Source organism: Convolutriloba macropyga, chromosome 6 (genome assembly GCF_964194025.1).
Source record: "Convolutriloba macropyga chromosome 6, txConMacr16.3, whole genome shotgun sequence".
Taxonomy (NCBI): Eukaryota; Metazoa; Xenacoelomorpha; order Acoela; family Convolutidae; genus Convolutriloba; species Convolutriloba macropyga.
The window spans coordinates 68,265,199-68,280,734 of NC_134473.1; the positions used below are offsets into that span (position 1 = coordinate 68,265,199).

Genomic DNA, 15,536 nt, shown 5'->3' on the forward strand with positions numbered 1-15,536 from the left:
AGCCCCTATCCTATCTCTCTTTCTCTTTCCCCCTCTCTCCTCTCTCTCTATATTCCTCCGATCGTTTTCAGCTCAATCTCGATTAATTACTGACAATTTTCACGTTTGTTTTTTGTTCACATCTTAACGTGCCAGGTGATTTGGGAAGTCGTAAAGTGCGTCTTCACAAACATTTATAATCGCCACTAAATAGATCAATAATTTTTCAATCAATAAAACATTTCAACTTATTATAACAAAGCACACACAATAAACAAAGCGTATCTATTTTGCCTCAGTAGATGAGCAGCGAAACAGTCGTCACAATTCAATTCTCAACCAAAGGGAAAATAAAAATTACTACACACTGAGCAAAAATAAAAGACCAAAAAGTCACCTGCTGCAAATTTATCAGTTACTGGAAATACAAATTCAAAATAAGTCTCATAAATAATATATAACTTTCAGAAACAACCCCATACATAATTTAGCTTCATAATTACTTTCACAATAACTCCACTAAGGTAAGTGTCAAGTTATTAATTATTTATAATTATAATAACATCAATCAAAGTAATTATAAACTGGAGGTCAGCCTTTTACCCATATAGTTTTCCTTTTAGAGACGACATCAAAGTCATTCAAGGCGAGAGAAGTGAGAAATGCCCCACACAGGTAATTAGAGACTTGCAAAATAAGCTATTACAAAATAGCCTTTTAAGTTTTAAGTTCAATTTATATAGCAATACTTATATGCAGCAATATTAGGAATCCCTATCCCTACTTTCCATATTTTAATTGGTTTACAGGGATAGGCCAATTATTGTTTTCCACCTTTTATATCTTTAAAAATCTCAATTATTTTTGTACAGCGTTAGCTTTTTCTATTAAAAAAAGCGATACACAAATTTTACTATAACAATAATAAAGACCCAGATTCGAAAATTGTTTCATCTGCCCACTGCTTGGATAAATATCAGCAATAAAAACGAATAAGTCTGATTACAGTACTCGTTAAAACAGTTATAAAATAGCAAACAAAATAGAATTAGTTTGAGACAATCAAAAACCAAAATGATAAATAATCAAAATGTCGGAAAGTTTCAAATATTTGGCGGTCCCTAAAACTTTCTGAATTCAATTTCCACAAATAACTTGTTACATTATCGTTGGACTGAACCAACAGAGCATTGCATAGTAAACAAGCAACTACTTTAAAAACTATTAAAAATCACTTAATAACCATCACTAAACTATTAAAACAATCACTAAACTAATAAAACAAGCAACTGTAGTTTAAAAATCACTAAAAAACCATGAAATTAGAATAGTTTTTTTAACTTTGTTGATACCGAATTACAACGTTGATTTGCAGAAAACTTCCAACTTTCACCAGTTTGAGCAAAATTAGTAAAAAGTACTTTTGAAATTGCTGGAAAGCTATTTATTTAATTTTTTCGTAATTGCCTTCATCTTATATCGCTCGATTAAAACCATAAAAAAGTGAACAGTTTAATGAATTCTCTTGATTTGACCTGTAGAAATTAAAGCGGTTAATGTGGACAAAACCTTTAAAATCAATCACCATATTGTTTTCAGAAATTGTTAAAATGCGCATTGACAACTTTTTCTGTTTTTTTTTAAAGTTTTGATCAAGCGGCGAGACTCTGTGCAATGACCAGGGCGGTTCTAAGTGAACAAAGTTTCCAGTGAACTGTCCGTTCTCATAGTTAACAATTGTCTTCAGCGTCAAATATTTAAAATTACATGGAAAAGTATACAAAAATTGACCAATCACACCATTTTTTATTAATTCAAAATTAATTTAAAAAAAAGGAAGATTTTGGGTCTTTTGCCATTGGTTGAAATTCCATGACAGCAAAATGTCATTTGACAGGCGTGAACCAACTGGGAGGAGTGTTTGTGAATGGACGTCCTCTGCCAGACTATGTGAGGAGGAAGATAATAGAGATGGCACATTTGGGAGTGAGACCCTGTGACATTTCTAGACAGCTGCTCGTGTCTCACGGGTGTGTGAGCAAGATACTGACCAGGTACTACGAGACAGGCACTGTTCGCCCGGGTGCAATCGGTGGAAGCAAGCCAAAGGTACAATAAAAACCATCTTGCAAATACGCATACTTTACTATAACAAAAATAAAGAATAAGTAAGCAACTGTTTGCGTCTTATGGTACTAAAAAATCACAAAATAACCATCAAAATAGATTTTTTTTTACTTTTTGGCAGACAACTTCCAACTTTTACCAATTCTAGTTATAGGTTCTACTTCTTTTCACCCCTATTCATTTAACCCCCTATCATTTAACCCCGATTTATTCACCCCTGCATCATTTAACCCCTCTATCATTTCACCCCACCAATTAGCAGTCGACATTAAAGACATGTTTTGTCATAATTAAGTGGATAAATTAATCCCACGTTCGGTTGTGATAGTTTCATATCAAGTCCCACGGGCCTCTGAGGCATATAACTACTTTTGAAATTACTCGCAAGCTATTTACCAATTCTAACTATTTTTAAAATTACTCGCAATCTACATTTAACTCCAGGTCTGAATTGTTTTTTAAACAAAATACTTTTTAAATACCTCTCAAAGTCTTCAATCCCATATAGGTAGGCTGTCTTTACATAAAACATTGACATATTCCCATTTTTACATGGTTGAAAACTGCTCAGAATTGGCGGAAAACAAACGTAAGGAAAATGCGATTTGAAAAAGTAAAATGTCAAGCACTGTTTAATATTAAAATAAAAAGTCATTCAATTTGCTACTAAAAAAGCATTAGGACTTTTTCATTTTTTTAGTTGGCAGTTTCTCCAACTATATAAACAATTAATTATTAGACAACATTAATTAAATATAGAAATCAACATCAGGACTTATTTTGGCTACAAACAAACTTACCACTCGTGTCGCATTCGTGATTTCAGAACAAAGACAAACATTATTATTCAGAGCGAAAACCGGAAAAAAATAACACGAAAACTAAAAATCGATGAAACGGTCTTAAATAATGACAAACACATGAACCTCTTCTCTTTGCGAAAATCATGAAAAATGAAAAGAACGATAAAAATCATCCTAAAAACTTTAAGGTTATTTTTGTTTGGTAGTCTATGTGAAACGAACGGAAAAAATGGACCTGAACTCGATTAGAACAAGAATTTTAAAATCTGCTGCAGAGAAATGGAAAAATGTGAAAGATTTGCATTTTTCCGCTCATGCCAAAGAATTTGGTACAATAGCTTCCAAAAACAACTCTCTCGGCTTTTAAACCAAGCTCTCAAAATGAAGAAGCCCGACATGAACACAGTTCCGTACTTTTTTAAAAGTATTCTTACGATTATTTCTGTTACAACTCAGAAATAAAACAATTTATTCAAATTTTAGAAATTTTACAGGTTGCCACTCCAGATGTAGTGAAAAAGATTCTCGCCCTAAAAAGGGAAAACCCCTCCATCTTTGCATGGGAGATTAGGGACAAACTGAACGAGTCCGGAATCTGCCACGACACCAGTTTGCCCAGTGTCAGTTCCATAAATCGCATCTTACGAAACATCCCTGCATACTCCTTCGGAGATGACAAGTGCGCCGCATTTTTCCCACCCGGGCCACCCAATTATTCCCACTGTCCGCTGCTAATACCTTACGGGAACCCATCGACCGGTTTTAACCACAGCATGATAGCATCGGCCGGGGTCAGTCCCGGGCAAACCTTCACGTACCCACCGAACTATTACCCCTCACAAACTCAGACGAGCTTGAAACCAGTTGTAGGTCACTCGGTTGCTTCAACCCTTAGCGAGCAAGCATCCCGGGTAATTTCAAACGGCTCACTTTCCCACAGTTTTGACGCTACAACAGCTCGCAACCCAGCCCTGCCCTACCTGGGTTATGACCCAGTAGTTGGCAACCCATCAGCTGCAGCGATTCAAGGAATCAACACAAGCCCAACTTTGGTCAAGTACCCCCAAATTTACCCCTCATCAGCAATTGCTCAAGTATATCAACACGGTCCTGGAACAACAGTGCAACCGGCTCCGATTGAAGCGTTGGCACAGACTGGAACCGCGAACCCATCGTCCACAGCAGCTACTGCTAGCTTCAGTCCCAATAAAGTCAGTCCCAACACGAGCAGAACAAGCGAGGTGTTACCAGTCGCGGCTGTGAAAAGTACAACTGCAGCAAGCAACAACAACAGTCACATGATTGAAAAGATCTTAGGAGAGAGGAGCGGAGTGAGCAACTCGACCAATGTTGATCACAACACAGACTCATCGCGAAAACGGAAGGTCTCAGACAGCAACCTCCCATTGGGTAAATACCCATTAAGTTTACATTTTAGAGCTTCAATCGCCCAATCTCGCTAAAACGCGCCATAGAAATGTGCTTTTTGTTGTTAAAGTTGCATGATTCGTTAATTTTTCAAAATTGAACTTCAAAGTTCTATTAAATCTTACTTAATTAAATCTGGAGCTTACTTCGAAAAGGTGATTTAGACATAAAGGAATAAGAGCCAAACTAGTTCTCTCACAAAGATGAAATTGTGAACAGAAAAATGAGCTAAAATCTTACAAATATTAGTTTAACCGTTATGAATGCTAAATAGTATTTTGACATATTAACTTGTTCGGTCATAATTTGGCAATAATAAAACACGACAAAACTCAAGAAATTTAAAACGACAACTACGCAAGATAACTTGAGAAATTAAGCACTGAGATATGTTGTCTTTTCAGAAGTGGCTAAAAATCCGAAACACTTCGATCTCACAACAAACCACACCAACAATTTCTCCACCCCTTCTTCTTTCCCATCAATTGCACCTCCTACCGCACCCGCCACTAACAACTTTTCCCTGCTGTACCGGGATCAACCCCCACTAGCGGCAGCAACGGCAGTTCGAGCACCTCAAATGGGAGCCAATACTCATGCAAACCATTTAGGATACTTCCACGATGTAGGCGCTTTCAACTCCAACCCTCAAACAACATTCCCCACACCTTACTCAAACGCGGTGCCTTCGATTCCCCCGGTTTCAGTGCCCCCTTTTGAGCCCTGGGTGTCTGGAAACACCGGAAGCTCCCTGGCCGCCTGTTCAATAATCAGTCCGGCGAAATAAGCGTTACTTAAACTTGAGATGTTGAAAACTTAATTTTGTCACGCCTTGTTCAAAAAGAATCTTTTCTTTCACAATGTTGCCTTAGCTATGTATAATACAAAATGTTCATAGTTTCTACATAAATTTGTTGAATTTGAACTAGTTTTGCATATTGAGAGCCCACACAAGTAATTTGGGAATTATTTCATTTCCCCAGTGAACGATTTTTTTTAATTATAAAAACGCCAGTTCATTTTTTCACATAACGGCCTTTGTTGCCCGCTACGATGAAAACTACAAATTGAAACTAACATATACCACTATAAAGGTGTAAATTGATTTTACATGTTCATATTCTACAGGGGAAAACAAAATAGTTCTGTTTTGTATAACAGGTATATAGACAGAGCATAGAATCCGAGTTGATGACGTATTTCATATGTCTGTCTCTTCGCTATAGCACCACAACATCAGATTGTCCCTCAGCAGATCCTGAATAATCTTCACGTCTTTCAGCATATCGTCAGGCACCTGTTGCAAAAAAGTTCCTCTCAGTATACGAGGCTCTATTCTGTAAGCAATTTTGGGATCTACTCTGTTTCGCCCCCTCCCCCGGCCGCCGCTTAGTGGGGTATGTAACTTTTACGGCCATCAGGAGCACGTGCCATTTTTTACATATTAAAGTGCTATATAACAACACTTAAATTGTAATAGGGGGCATAAAACACTGGGGGGGGGGGGCAAGAATAGATCCAAACTTTATTCCGAAAAAAAAAACTATTAGGAGTTTGCGGTTTATTGCATTGATCAGTTTAATTGCTCAAAAATGTTTGCGCAAGTTCATAATGATTCATCATTTCCGTCGATTAAGATAATTTTTGATGACAGATTTCACTTCTTTGGTCACCTAAATCGCTCACACGAAAATACAAGCAGCTTGACTCAAATGTGCAACTTGTATCGTATAATTGCTCAAATTAACTGAAAAGCGACACATGCAGTAATCGACAGAAATCATTTGTTACTCTAATAGTTTTGCTCCCAAAAACGAGGCTACAAACATCCTTCCTTTAAGAAAACTTCGCCAAGACCGTTGGGTTTTCAGAAGTGTATTAAAAAAACCAGCATGAAAATACAAAAATGCGGGAAAATCAGGTAACTTTTTTATCACAGTTTTTTATTCTAATAGTCTATAGCTTGATCGAACAAAATTTTGTAGTCCTGGTTTTAGGATAGCTGTTTTTGATCTTCAAGTCTTTCAATTTTTTGAAAAACTTCAAAACACAAAAGTTTTGGCTTCCAGCGTTCGATTTTGAGATGTTTGAAATTGACTTTCAGGCGAATAGGCGGGGAAATGGCAAAGTCGCGGAAAAAGTTGATGGCATTGAGTCCTAAGCTTGTTTCTTATACACTACCGTTAGGCATGATTTGATCCCCCTAGATTTGAAATTTACAAATGAACATAAGATAAATTTAAAAAATATCTGCAAAAAACAACCTAGAAAACGACTCTCCAAAAATATCAATACCGCTCGTGATCAAAGGATTAAGTCGCTAAGAAAAACTTGCTCAAAGCAAAAAATATTGCCTGAACAAAAATTTGTCCGCTTAAAGAGAGCTACCAGTGGAAAACGAAACCAAGAAAATCGTAATAAAATTTGCCCGAGTTACAATTTTAAAACATAACCGACTAACGCAGGAATAATTAACTAATCAGGAACGACTGGTACGCATTAAAAATAAATTGCAGCCTGCTTCAGTCGGTGGAGGTGGGGTAACAAAATTCTTAAGAACGCTTCAGATGACTTCATTAGAGGTCATTAAATCCCACTATAAATACTAAAATTTAAAGAGAAAAAAGTAAACCAATTTTGGCGCACTTTTCATTTGACTTTTAGTAATAAACAGCCGCCACTTTAGTTCAGCTGCTGACTATGGTGAAAGATCGAGAAATTAAGATCACGCAAAACGAAAAAGTCAAGGGCGTGAAAGTCACTCCAGAGGTCAAAACTGTCTAGCGCCAATTTTGCAAAACATAGCTGGCAGATTGCCAGAAAACAGCCGCAAAGCTTCGTTGAACTGAAATCTCAAAAAACAGTGAAAAACAGACGAAAACAAATTCTCCTAAAAGCTGAGATGTTATATATTTTACTAAGAATCTGTATAACTTATTGCTGCTTCTATTAGCTGCTCTTAACTAACATTCAATTAGAGCGACACACACTCATTTGACCTTGTCTCTCAGTAAGGAAAAGTCAAGTAAGGAAGTCATTTTGGAGAGAGGTAAGTCACATGTGACTGAAAGTTTAATCATGCGAATGAACAAAGAACTCCCTCCACTAAGAGTGAAAAAACTACGTCACACGCATTACAGTCAAAATTGCATGAACGAATGAGCAAAAAGCAGATTTGAAGTGATTGTGACGTCATATAATTATAACAAAAATCTTGACGACGGAATAAAAAACATCAGGCCAAGATACAATTCAACGAATTTTCATTGACTAAACAAAAAAAAACTGAACATAAAACGGACTGGGAAAACCAATCTAAAAAACACATTCGAAACAATGCGAAATAACTGAAAAATTTGAGAACGTGATCAAAATATCTTGCTCGCTTATTAAAAAATTTTCACACCCACTTTTCTCGCTTTCTCTTACGTGTTATGAACAGAAAACCACTCTCTCTTCTCTGTTATTCAGCAATTTCACGCATTTGACTCCCTGATACAAATACACTCACCAAATTTACCGATAAAAAACATAGCCGGAAGAATTCCGGAAAAGATTCAAAGTCGTATCCTCCAAAAATTGGGTTTTCATAAGAGATAAAGAGAAAACAACAACCTTATGTCAAAAACCAGAAAACATTTTTGCCAAAATAAATTAAAAAATTAGGAAAACTCAATTCATTTTTTCAGATAGTAGAAGTACACATACAAACCAGAACACTGTTTCATGCAATTAGAGCTATTATTCTAACCCAAGAATTTTAGCCAAGCCTTAATCAGCTCACAAACACCTCTATTTTCGACGAAAAGTGGAAATGAAAAAAAAATGTTTTTAATTTCTCAATTCTTTGCCAAATTTCACTGAGAGGGAAAACTTTGTAGCGAAAGAAACTTGTACGTTTAAAGTGAACAGGGCATACAGGCATGAGGCTTTAATTCATTTACCAATAAATTCAATACAACAATGTAATGGGCCAGAAGTGGACTAAAAATCAGCAAAATCGGCGAAAACCTTTAGATTAGCGTTTAATGCCCGTTATTTGCAAAAAACTTCAAAAAGGTATAGAAAACAGGCTGAAAAATATTACTACAGTTAAATGTTAGGCAACACAAAAAATCTAAAACCAAAAAAATTACCTAAATTTCTCGCGCTCTTTCAAAAGAAGTTATGAACAAAATATCCACTCTCTTTTCGCAGCTCTTCGAACTTGATCACTTGAAATAACTTTTTCAAACTTTCACGCGAATGAACAAAGAACTCCCTCCACTAAGAGTGAACAAACTACGTCACACGCATTACAGTCAAAATTGCATAAACGAATGAGCAAAAAGCAGATTTGAAGTGATTGTGACGTCACATAATTATAACAAAAATCTTGACGACGAAATAAAAAACATCAGGCCAAGATACAATTCAAAGAATTTTCATTGACTCAACGAAAATAAAAACTGAACATAAAACGGACTGGGAAAACCAATCTAAAAAATCACATTCGAAAAATTGAAAAGAAAACATTTGAAATCAGTGTCAACATGCCACGTGTGAACAAAATGCAACTTGCGAAAACACGAACTTTTGATCAAACAGCATTTTATTGCACTACTTTAAACTTACAGAGAAATATATTTTAGCGCAGCAAAAAGTTTAGCTTTTTCGCTCTAATTCCTGTTTCGATGTGACTAAAATCACGACTCCAATGACGCAAAAGAACAAAAAGCTCGCTCCACTTAGAATGAATTAACAAAATGACCGTACGTCAAACGGTGCAAAAGAAAATCTTACGTTGAAACAAAAAAAAACAGGACAGGTCCTGACTTACAATTTAAAATATTTTCATTGATGAAACAAAAAAACCAGACCTTAATGTACTACGAATGGATAGCGAAAGACAAATTCCGATCCGAAAATTAAAAACAAACAGCCAAAATGAAATTGTTGCCCGTGAACAAAAAAAAACCACCAGAGAAAATAAAGTTTTGTTCATACACCGTTTTCTCGATTAACATTAAAGTAGCAAAAAAATTCACGCCGCGAATCCATTGATTTTTTCGCCCCACATCCTGTTTCGGCGTGACCAAAAACATGACTGCACTTTGACTTTGAAAATCATGAAATTGTGTTAACAGATCTTACATAGCCGTAAGAAATTCAGAAACGACTCGGAGTAGAAAACACCTACTTGATTACACTAAGCAATGCGAAACAACTGGAAAATTTGAGAGCGTGATCAAAATATCTTGCTCGCTTAAGGAAAATTTTTCACCTACTTTTCTCGCTTTCTCTTACGTGTTATGAACAGAAAACCACTCTCTTCTCTCAGTAATTCAGCAATTTCACGCATTTGACTCCCTGATACAAATAAACTCAACAAATTTACAGATAAGAAACATAGCCGGAAGAATTCCGGAAAAGATTCAAAGTCGTATCCTCCAAAAAATTGGGTTTTCATAAGAGATAAAGAGAAAACAACAACCTTATGTCAAAAACCAGAAAACATTTATGCCAAAATAAATAAAAAAATTAGGAAAACTCAATTTATTTTTTCAGATAGTAGAAGTACACATACAAACCAGAACACTGTTTCATGCAATTAGAGCTATTATTCTAACCCAAGAATTTTAGCCAAGCCTTAATCAGTGTACTGAAGTGTGCTACACTCAGTAACACTATTTGATAATCTTAGTGCTATTTTGAGAACTTACGTTATAGTGCGTGAAGCACAAACTTGATTTGGACAAAGTCCATTTTAACGTGTGAACAAATTACTAAGTAGTTTTGAATAAGCTACTATTTTAAGATCACTAACTAAAACTGAGAATACTATGACGAGATATTATCACGCCACACAGATAACACCAAGTTAACCCTGGTAACTCTGTCGACACTGTTATCTCTATCCAATAGGATACTAGAGAACCACGTGTCCGCAAGTATAAAAAGAGCTTGCACGCTCAACTACCAACACTTTTTGGTCCCCGATAACTTCTGATTTAAAATCATACTCCCGTATTGCTCCCTTGCTCAATCTCAGCTTACTTGAGATATTTTTCTAACTTAGAATATTTTGTGACTTGTTCTTAACTAAGAACTCTCTAAGTCATAAAATATTAACTTAGCACAAATTTGGAAATCAGGTAAGTTCAACTTAACTACTCTAAGTTATAATTTAACATCTCTTAAATTCTATCTAAGTTACAAGTTGACTTAGAATATTTCAACCTGTGCTAACTTGTACTATCTCAGTCTTAATAACTTTAACTACCCTATCCCTTCATGCTCGGTTCATATTTGATGCTGTTTAACATAACTTACTAATTCATATTTGCATTTAACTTTCTTTAATACTTAACTATATACCAAGAGTAGAACTAGGGGTTGAACTCTCAAGTTATACATGTGGTCCCGCGATTAACCCCGTCGTTTAAGTATCTAATGTACGGACCAGCAGTATAAATGGTGGTCCCAGAGAGGCTACTTCAATTTAACTTGTTCATTTAACATAGAGAGGCAACTTAATTTAACTTGTTCATTTAATATAGAAAAGGCATTCTCAATTGAACTTGTTCATTTAAACTATCAGAGAAGCCTGCCTAAATTTAACTTGTTCACTTATTGTAGAAAAGCCATTAAATTAACTTGTGTAAGTTAACTAATCAAAGGGCTTCTCACTAAAATCCTTTTTTGATTTTGATTTAAACTATTCCTCTGTTCTTAATAATTCTAATACAATAACTTCAGTCCTTTAAACAATGGCCAGTCCTGGTGGTAGTACTCCTCCACCTGCCGTTACTCCCCCACCTGAAACTCCCATAACACATCCAAATCTTTCACTTGTATCTTTTTCAGGCAATGATCCTAATCAGGATGCCACTTCTTTTTGGAACTCTGTAGAAAACAAAATACTCTTTTCACTAGGAACTAGGCCTACAGCACCCGCTGCACAAACTAGCTATGATAAAAGGCAACAATCCTTATTCGGCTCACTTCTAACTGATACAGCATTAGAATGGTTTGAAAGTGAAGTCACAGATGCTACAGATTGGAATACTTTAAAAGATGAATTTATAAAAAGATTCACAGACGGTAGAGACCAATTTAGATTTAGACTTGAGGTTGAGAACACATTTAGGCAAGAAGGAGAATTAATAAAGAACTATCTACATAGAATAAAGAGTGGAGTTGATAAAGGTTGGCCAGAAAAGATACCAACAAGTATTGAAGGTGATGACAAAATAAGAAGGGAGAAAGAAATCCAACAAAGACAACGAAGTCAGAAATACATAGATTTTGCTATAAGAGGACTAAGACCACAAGGTTTGAAACGCAAAGCGCACGAGAAACTTATTGAGAATCCTTCAATAACTTGGACACAGTTTGTCGATCACTTAGTCGTAAAAGACTTAACATTTTCTGTAACAACAGAATCTAAAGGAGCTACAGGCATAGATAAACTTAAAACACTCGAGAGCAAAATTAACGATTTAACCAGTCTTTTCAAAAGCAACGAAGTGAATGCTATAGATACTTCTAGGCCTAGAGACCCAAACATAAAAGGCAGACCTAACAGTACTAGATTCTGTGATTATTGCAGAAGCAATGGTCATTCCATCTCTAGATGCACAAAGAAACAGATAGATGATAGTGTTAACAAATTGAGAAAGGAACTAGTTGAACCAAGGAGGCCAAATATAACATTCTCTAATGATTATAGAAAGAATAACCGAGGCAATACAAGATTCAATGGTCCTAGAAACCAAGGCTATCAACCAAGAGCTGGCTACTCAAACTATAATCCTAGGTTCAACAAGCCTAACTATCAACAACAAAATACATCTTTCAACAGTTATGGCAATAGATTCACTCAACCATACGAACATACCTTCCCTCAGCAAAACACCTATAGAAATAATGAACCAAATCTTGAACAACAATCACCATCACCACAACAACAGCAACAGCCACAACAAAGTGCTAGCTTCTATACACAAAATAGAAATAACAATCTACAACAAAGACAACCAAAACCCAACAATATTCAGCAACAACCAAATCAAATAAGTTTCGTTGAAGGCGACGATGACTACGTAAATGCTATAACGGACTTCTTTCCTTTAAACTTTTGAAGTCTCCGAACGCTACTAAAGAAAGTAGTACTAAGTCAAGAATTTACCTCAACTTATATCACTTTGCCACCGGAGACATTAAAAATAATAGTGGTTTAGAATTAGAGTTCATGATTGATCCAGGATCAACCTGCACTATTATCAATCATCCTACATACCTTGCACTAGTAAACCTTGGACAAAATTTGCATTTACAAAATACAAATTGTGATTCAAAAACATATACTGGTTCATCAATCAGAATGCTTGGCTACACAACTATTCAATCTAGCTTCGAAACTGACGGTAAATATACAGTCCCCCATAAAGTATTCGTTACTAAAGAACAGAGACAGAACATAATAGGTATTGATTTTTGTCATTTGTTTTTGAAAGCACTTCACTTCGATATTCCCGCAGTAGAATTAAAGACTGAGAGAAACCTAATTTGCTACGGCTCACTCAACAATGAGAAAGATTACCCATACATAACTGAGATGACTGCTTTAAACATAGCTCAACCACTCTTTCTACAACAGAAAAGTACACAATTGCACAAGCAAAAGCACCCCAGTCAAGCCTTATTTCCACCAGGAACATATTTCATGCCTCATATTAACGTTGCAAAAACTGACCTAGTCTTTGTGAACACACTTTGTCCACAATCTGAAGAATTTCTACCCATATTTATGGAGAATCAAAAGAATCACCCAATACAGATAAATAGAGGAATAATAGGTTATGCAATGTGTGATATAACTGACAAACCTATACAAAGATACAATATCAAAAACTGTGCCGAATTTACAAGTACAATACTAAACGAAAGTGAGGACTATAACAGTTGCTTCATACTGAACACAGTAGTAAATAATTTACAAGAAGGACAGCAAATCCAAACTAATTCTTGCATTAGATATATAGATTTTCGTACCCAATCTATATTTGACTCTAATATGCCTATAGCGCACACGATATCCTCAGATGCAGAAATGAAAAAAGGTTTTGCTAACACAATCTCCAAAAGAATACCTTTATTAAAGGACTACTGTAAAAGTAGAAACTGTGATATAGGTGACATAATAACTTTCAGAGCAGATAATAACTTAGTATATAATCTCATCACTAAGGCTAATCATTATGAAAAGCCAACAATTGATACAATCAAAACAACACTACTTGCTATGAGAGATCATGCACTAGGACTAAATTTACGCTGTATAGCGATGCCAAAAATAGCTTGTGGTTTAGACGGAATGGATTGGAGAGAGATATCTTCTCTAATTGAACAAACATTTAAGAATTCAGGAATAACTATCTATGTGTATACAAGCAAAGATGATATTGATAAACTACAAAAAGTAGAAACCAATACACTAGAACAGGAAGAGGTGCTCCAAATTATTGAGAGTGAGTTAATAGAAAAATGCAAAGAAGATGAGAGAGAACTAGCCACAGACTTCTCTACCGAAGCAAAAGAGTTATGTAGACCTAAAGTCAACGAACAGTTTCCTAAGTTTAGAGATAAACTACAAAGCAACCGAATCATAAATAAAGCAGTTAGTGATTTTGTAATTAAGCAAAATAGAAATACAGTTCGAGACATAGAGTATCTAGAAAGGTTCTTAGATAACTTTGATTTCACGCAAAGTGATTTGACTGATGATGAATTGTTTGAGTTGATAGAAATAATACTTCAGGATAATGATGTCTATTCACATCATAATTATGATATTGGCAGAACTAAACATAAGTTCCATTTACCCTTGAAGAAAGACGCAACCTTTAAAAAGCAACGACCAAGCAAAATACCCATTCATCTCAGAGATAAATTAGAAAGACTAATGGATGAATTAATTCAAGCAGGGATAATCAGAGAGCTCAATGAGACCGATGATATGAATAGTTGGTTTGTCAATCCCGTCATCATATTACCTAAGAAGGATTATGTAAAACTAGTCATTGATGCTAGATACCTAAACTCTATAACTGATACAAGTAATTCTAGTTGGCCACTCGAACCACTAAATGTTCTAATGACAAGAATAACTGGGACTATATTTACAAGTAGTGATTTGTCATCGGCTTATAATCAAGTACCACTAACTGAAGATACACAGAAGGTTACAAGTTTTATTGTAGGAGGCAGACAGTACACCTATCAAGTAGGATTTTATGGTCTTAAACCATTACCCAGTTTCTTTAGCAAACTAATGCGTTATGCATTTGGACCTCTTATAAAGCGTAAACAAGCCATAACATACATAGACGATACTTTATTACAAGCTAAAGATAAGCGAGAAATGTTCACAATAGTAAGAGAGTATCACTCTTTGCTTCGAAAGGCAAACCTTAAAGCAGCCCCCGATAAAACAATGTTTTTCTTACGAAAAGTGAGATTTCTAGGACATGTTATATCTAAAGACGGACTATCGCCTATTGCTTCGCGCATAGATGATATTAGAAACCTAAAAACGCCAGAATCGAAAACAGAAGTTTTAAGAGTTTTAGGAATGATGGCTTTCTATCACACCTATATTTTGAACATTCACATAGATGCAAAACCTCTATATGACCTAACTAAAGATACAACACTATTCAAGTGGTTACCAGAACACGAAAAGGTATTCACAGACCTTAAAAAAAGATTCTGTCACGATATTTCTAACGCATTTCCTTCTAATGACTATCCCTTTCATATACATGCTGATTCACCTAATTTAGGAACAGGTTGTGTTCTTATACAAGATTTTCCTGATAGAAAACGTATGATTTCAGCAAACTCGAGAGTATTTGATAAAGCTGAACAAAAGATGTCCCCTCAACATAGAGAACTATGCGGAATAATATCTGCATTACAAAAATATGAATTTTATGTTATTGGATCCCCTTTTCCAATTTACCTATATTGTGATCACAGACCAATTCTATTTCTTTGGTCACGACGAGGACAAATGTCACATCGTTTCTTTAAGTATCAAGTTGTAATAACTAAGTTCCAAAACTTGCAAATTATATACACTGAAGGCAAAAACTTAGCGTTCCCTGACATTCTTAGCCGAAACGTTTCTTTAGCAGATGCTAAACTTTATCAACT

General features: G+C 35.4%; 2 protein-coding genes across 4 annotated transcripts in view; one reads left to right on the top strand and one right to left on the bottom strand.

Annotated features, from left to right (window-relative positions):
• The first annotated feature begins 216 nt into the window (after positions 1–216).
• On the top strand, positions 217–5,279 carry LOC142340552 (uncharacterized). 2 transcript variants are annotated; one of them, XM_075391195.1, is made up of 5 exons: positions 217–503; positions 603–654; positions 1,877–2,088; positions 3,404–4,319; positions 4,742–5,279. In XM_075391195.1, exons 2-5 carry the CDS (start codon positions 642–644, stop codon positions 5,122–5,124), a joined length of 1,524 nt encoding a protein of 507 aa, XP_075247310.1. In that variant the 5' UTR covers positions 217–503; positions 603–641; the 3' UTR covers positions 5,125–5,279. The 2 variants fall into 2 exon arrangements, with proteins under 2 accessions (XP_075247310.1, XP_075247309.1); XM_075391194.1 differs by lacking the exons at positions 217–503; positions 603–654 and having other exon boundaries at positions 1,852–2,088.
• A 139-nt stretch (positions 5,280–5,418) lies between these two features.
• The window catches only part of LOC142340553 (14-3-3 protein beta/alpha-1-like), a 93,278-nt gene continuing 83,160 nt past the window's right edge, over positions 5,419–15,536 (bottom strand). For both annotated transcript variants that reach the window (XM_075391197.1, XM_075391198.1), the window contains exon 5: positions 5,419–5,634. In XM_075391197.1, coding sequence (XP_075247312.1) covers positions 5,539–5,634 — 96 coding nt within the window. In that variant the 3' untranslated portion in view covers positions 5,419–5,538. The remainder of the gene's footprint in view (positions 5,635–15,536) is intronic.

Bases quoted from the DNA above. Each gene is read 5' to 3' on its own strand.
- LOC142340552 (XM_075391194.1), top strand. From the start codon at position 1,852: ATGACAGCAAAATGTCATTTGACAGGCGTGAACCAACTGGGAGGAGTG. The intron at 2,089-3,403 runs GTACAATAAAAA...GAAATTTTACAG, and splicing joins TCGGTGGAAGCAAGCCAAAG to GTTGCCACTCCAGATGTAGT. The intron at 4,320-4,741 runs GTAAATACCCAT...TTGTCTTTTCAG, and splicing joins AGACAGCAACCTCCCATTGG to AAGTGGCTAAAAATCCGAAA.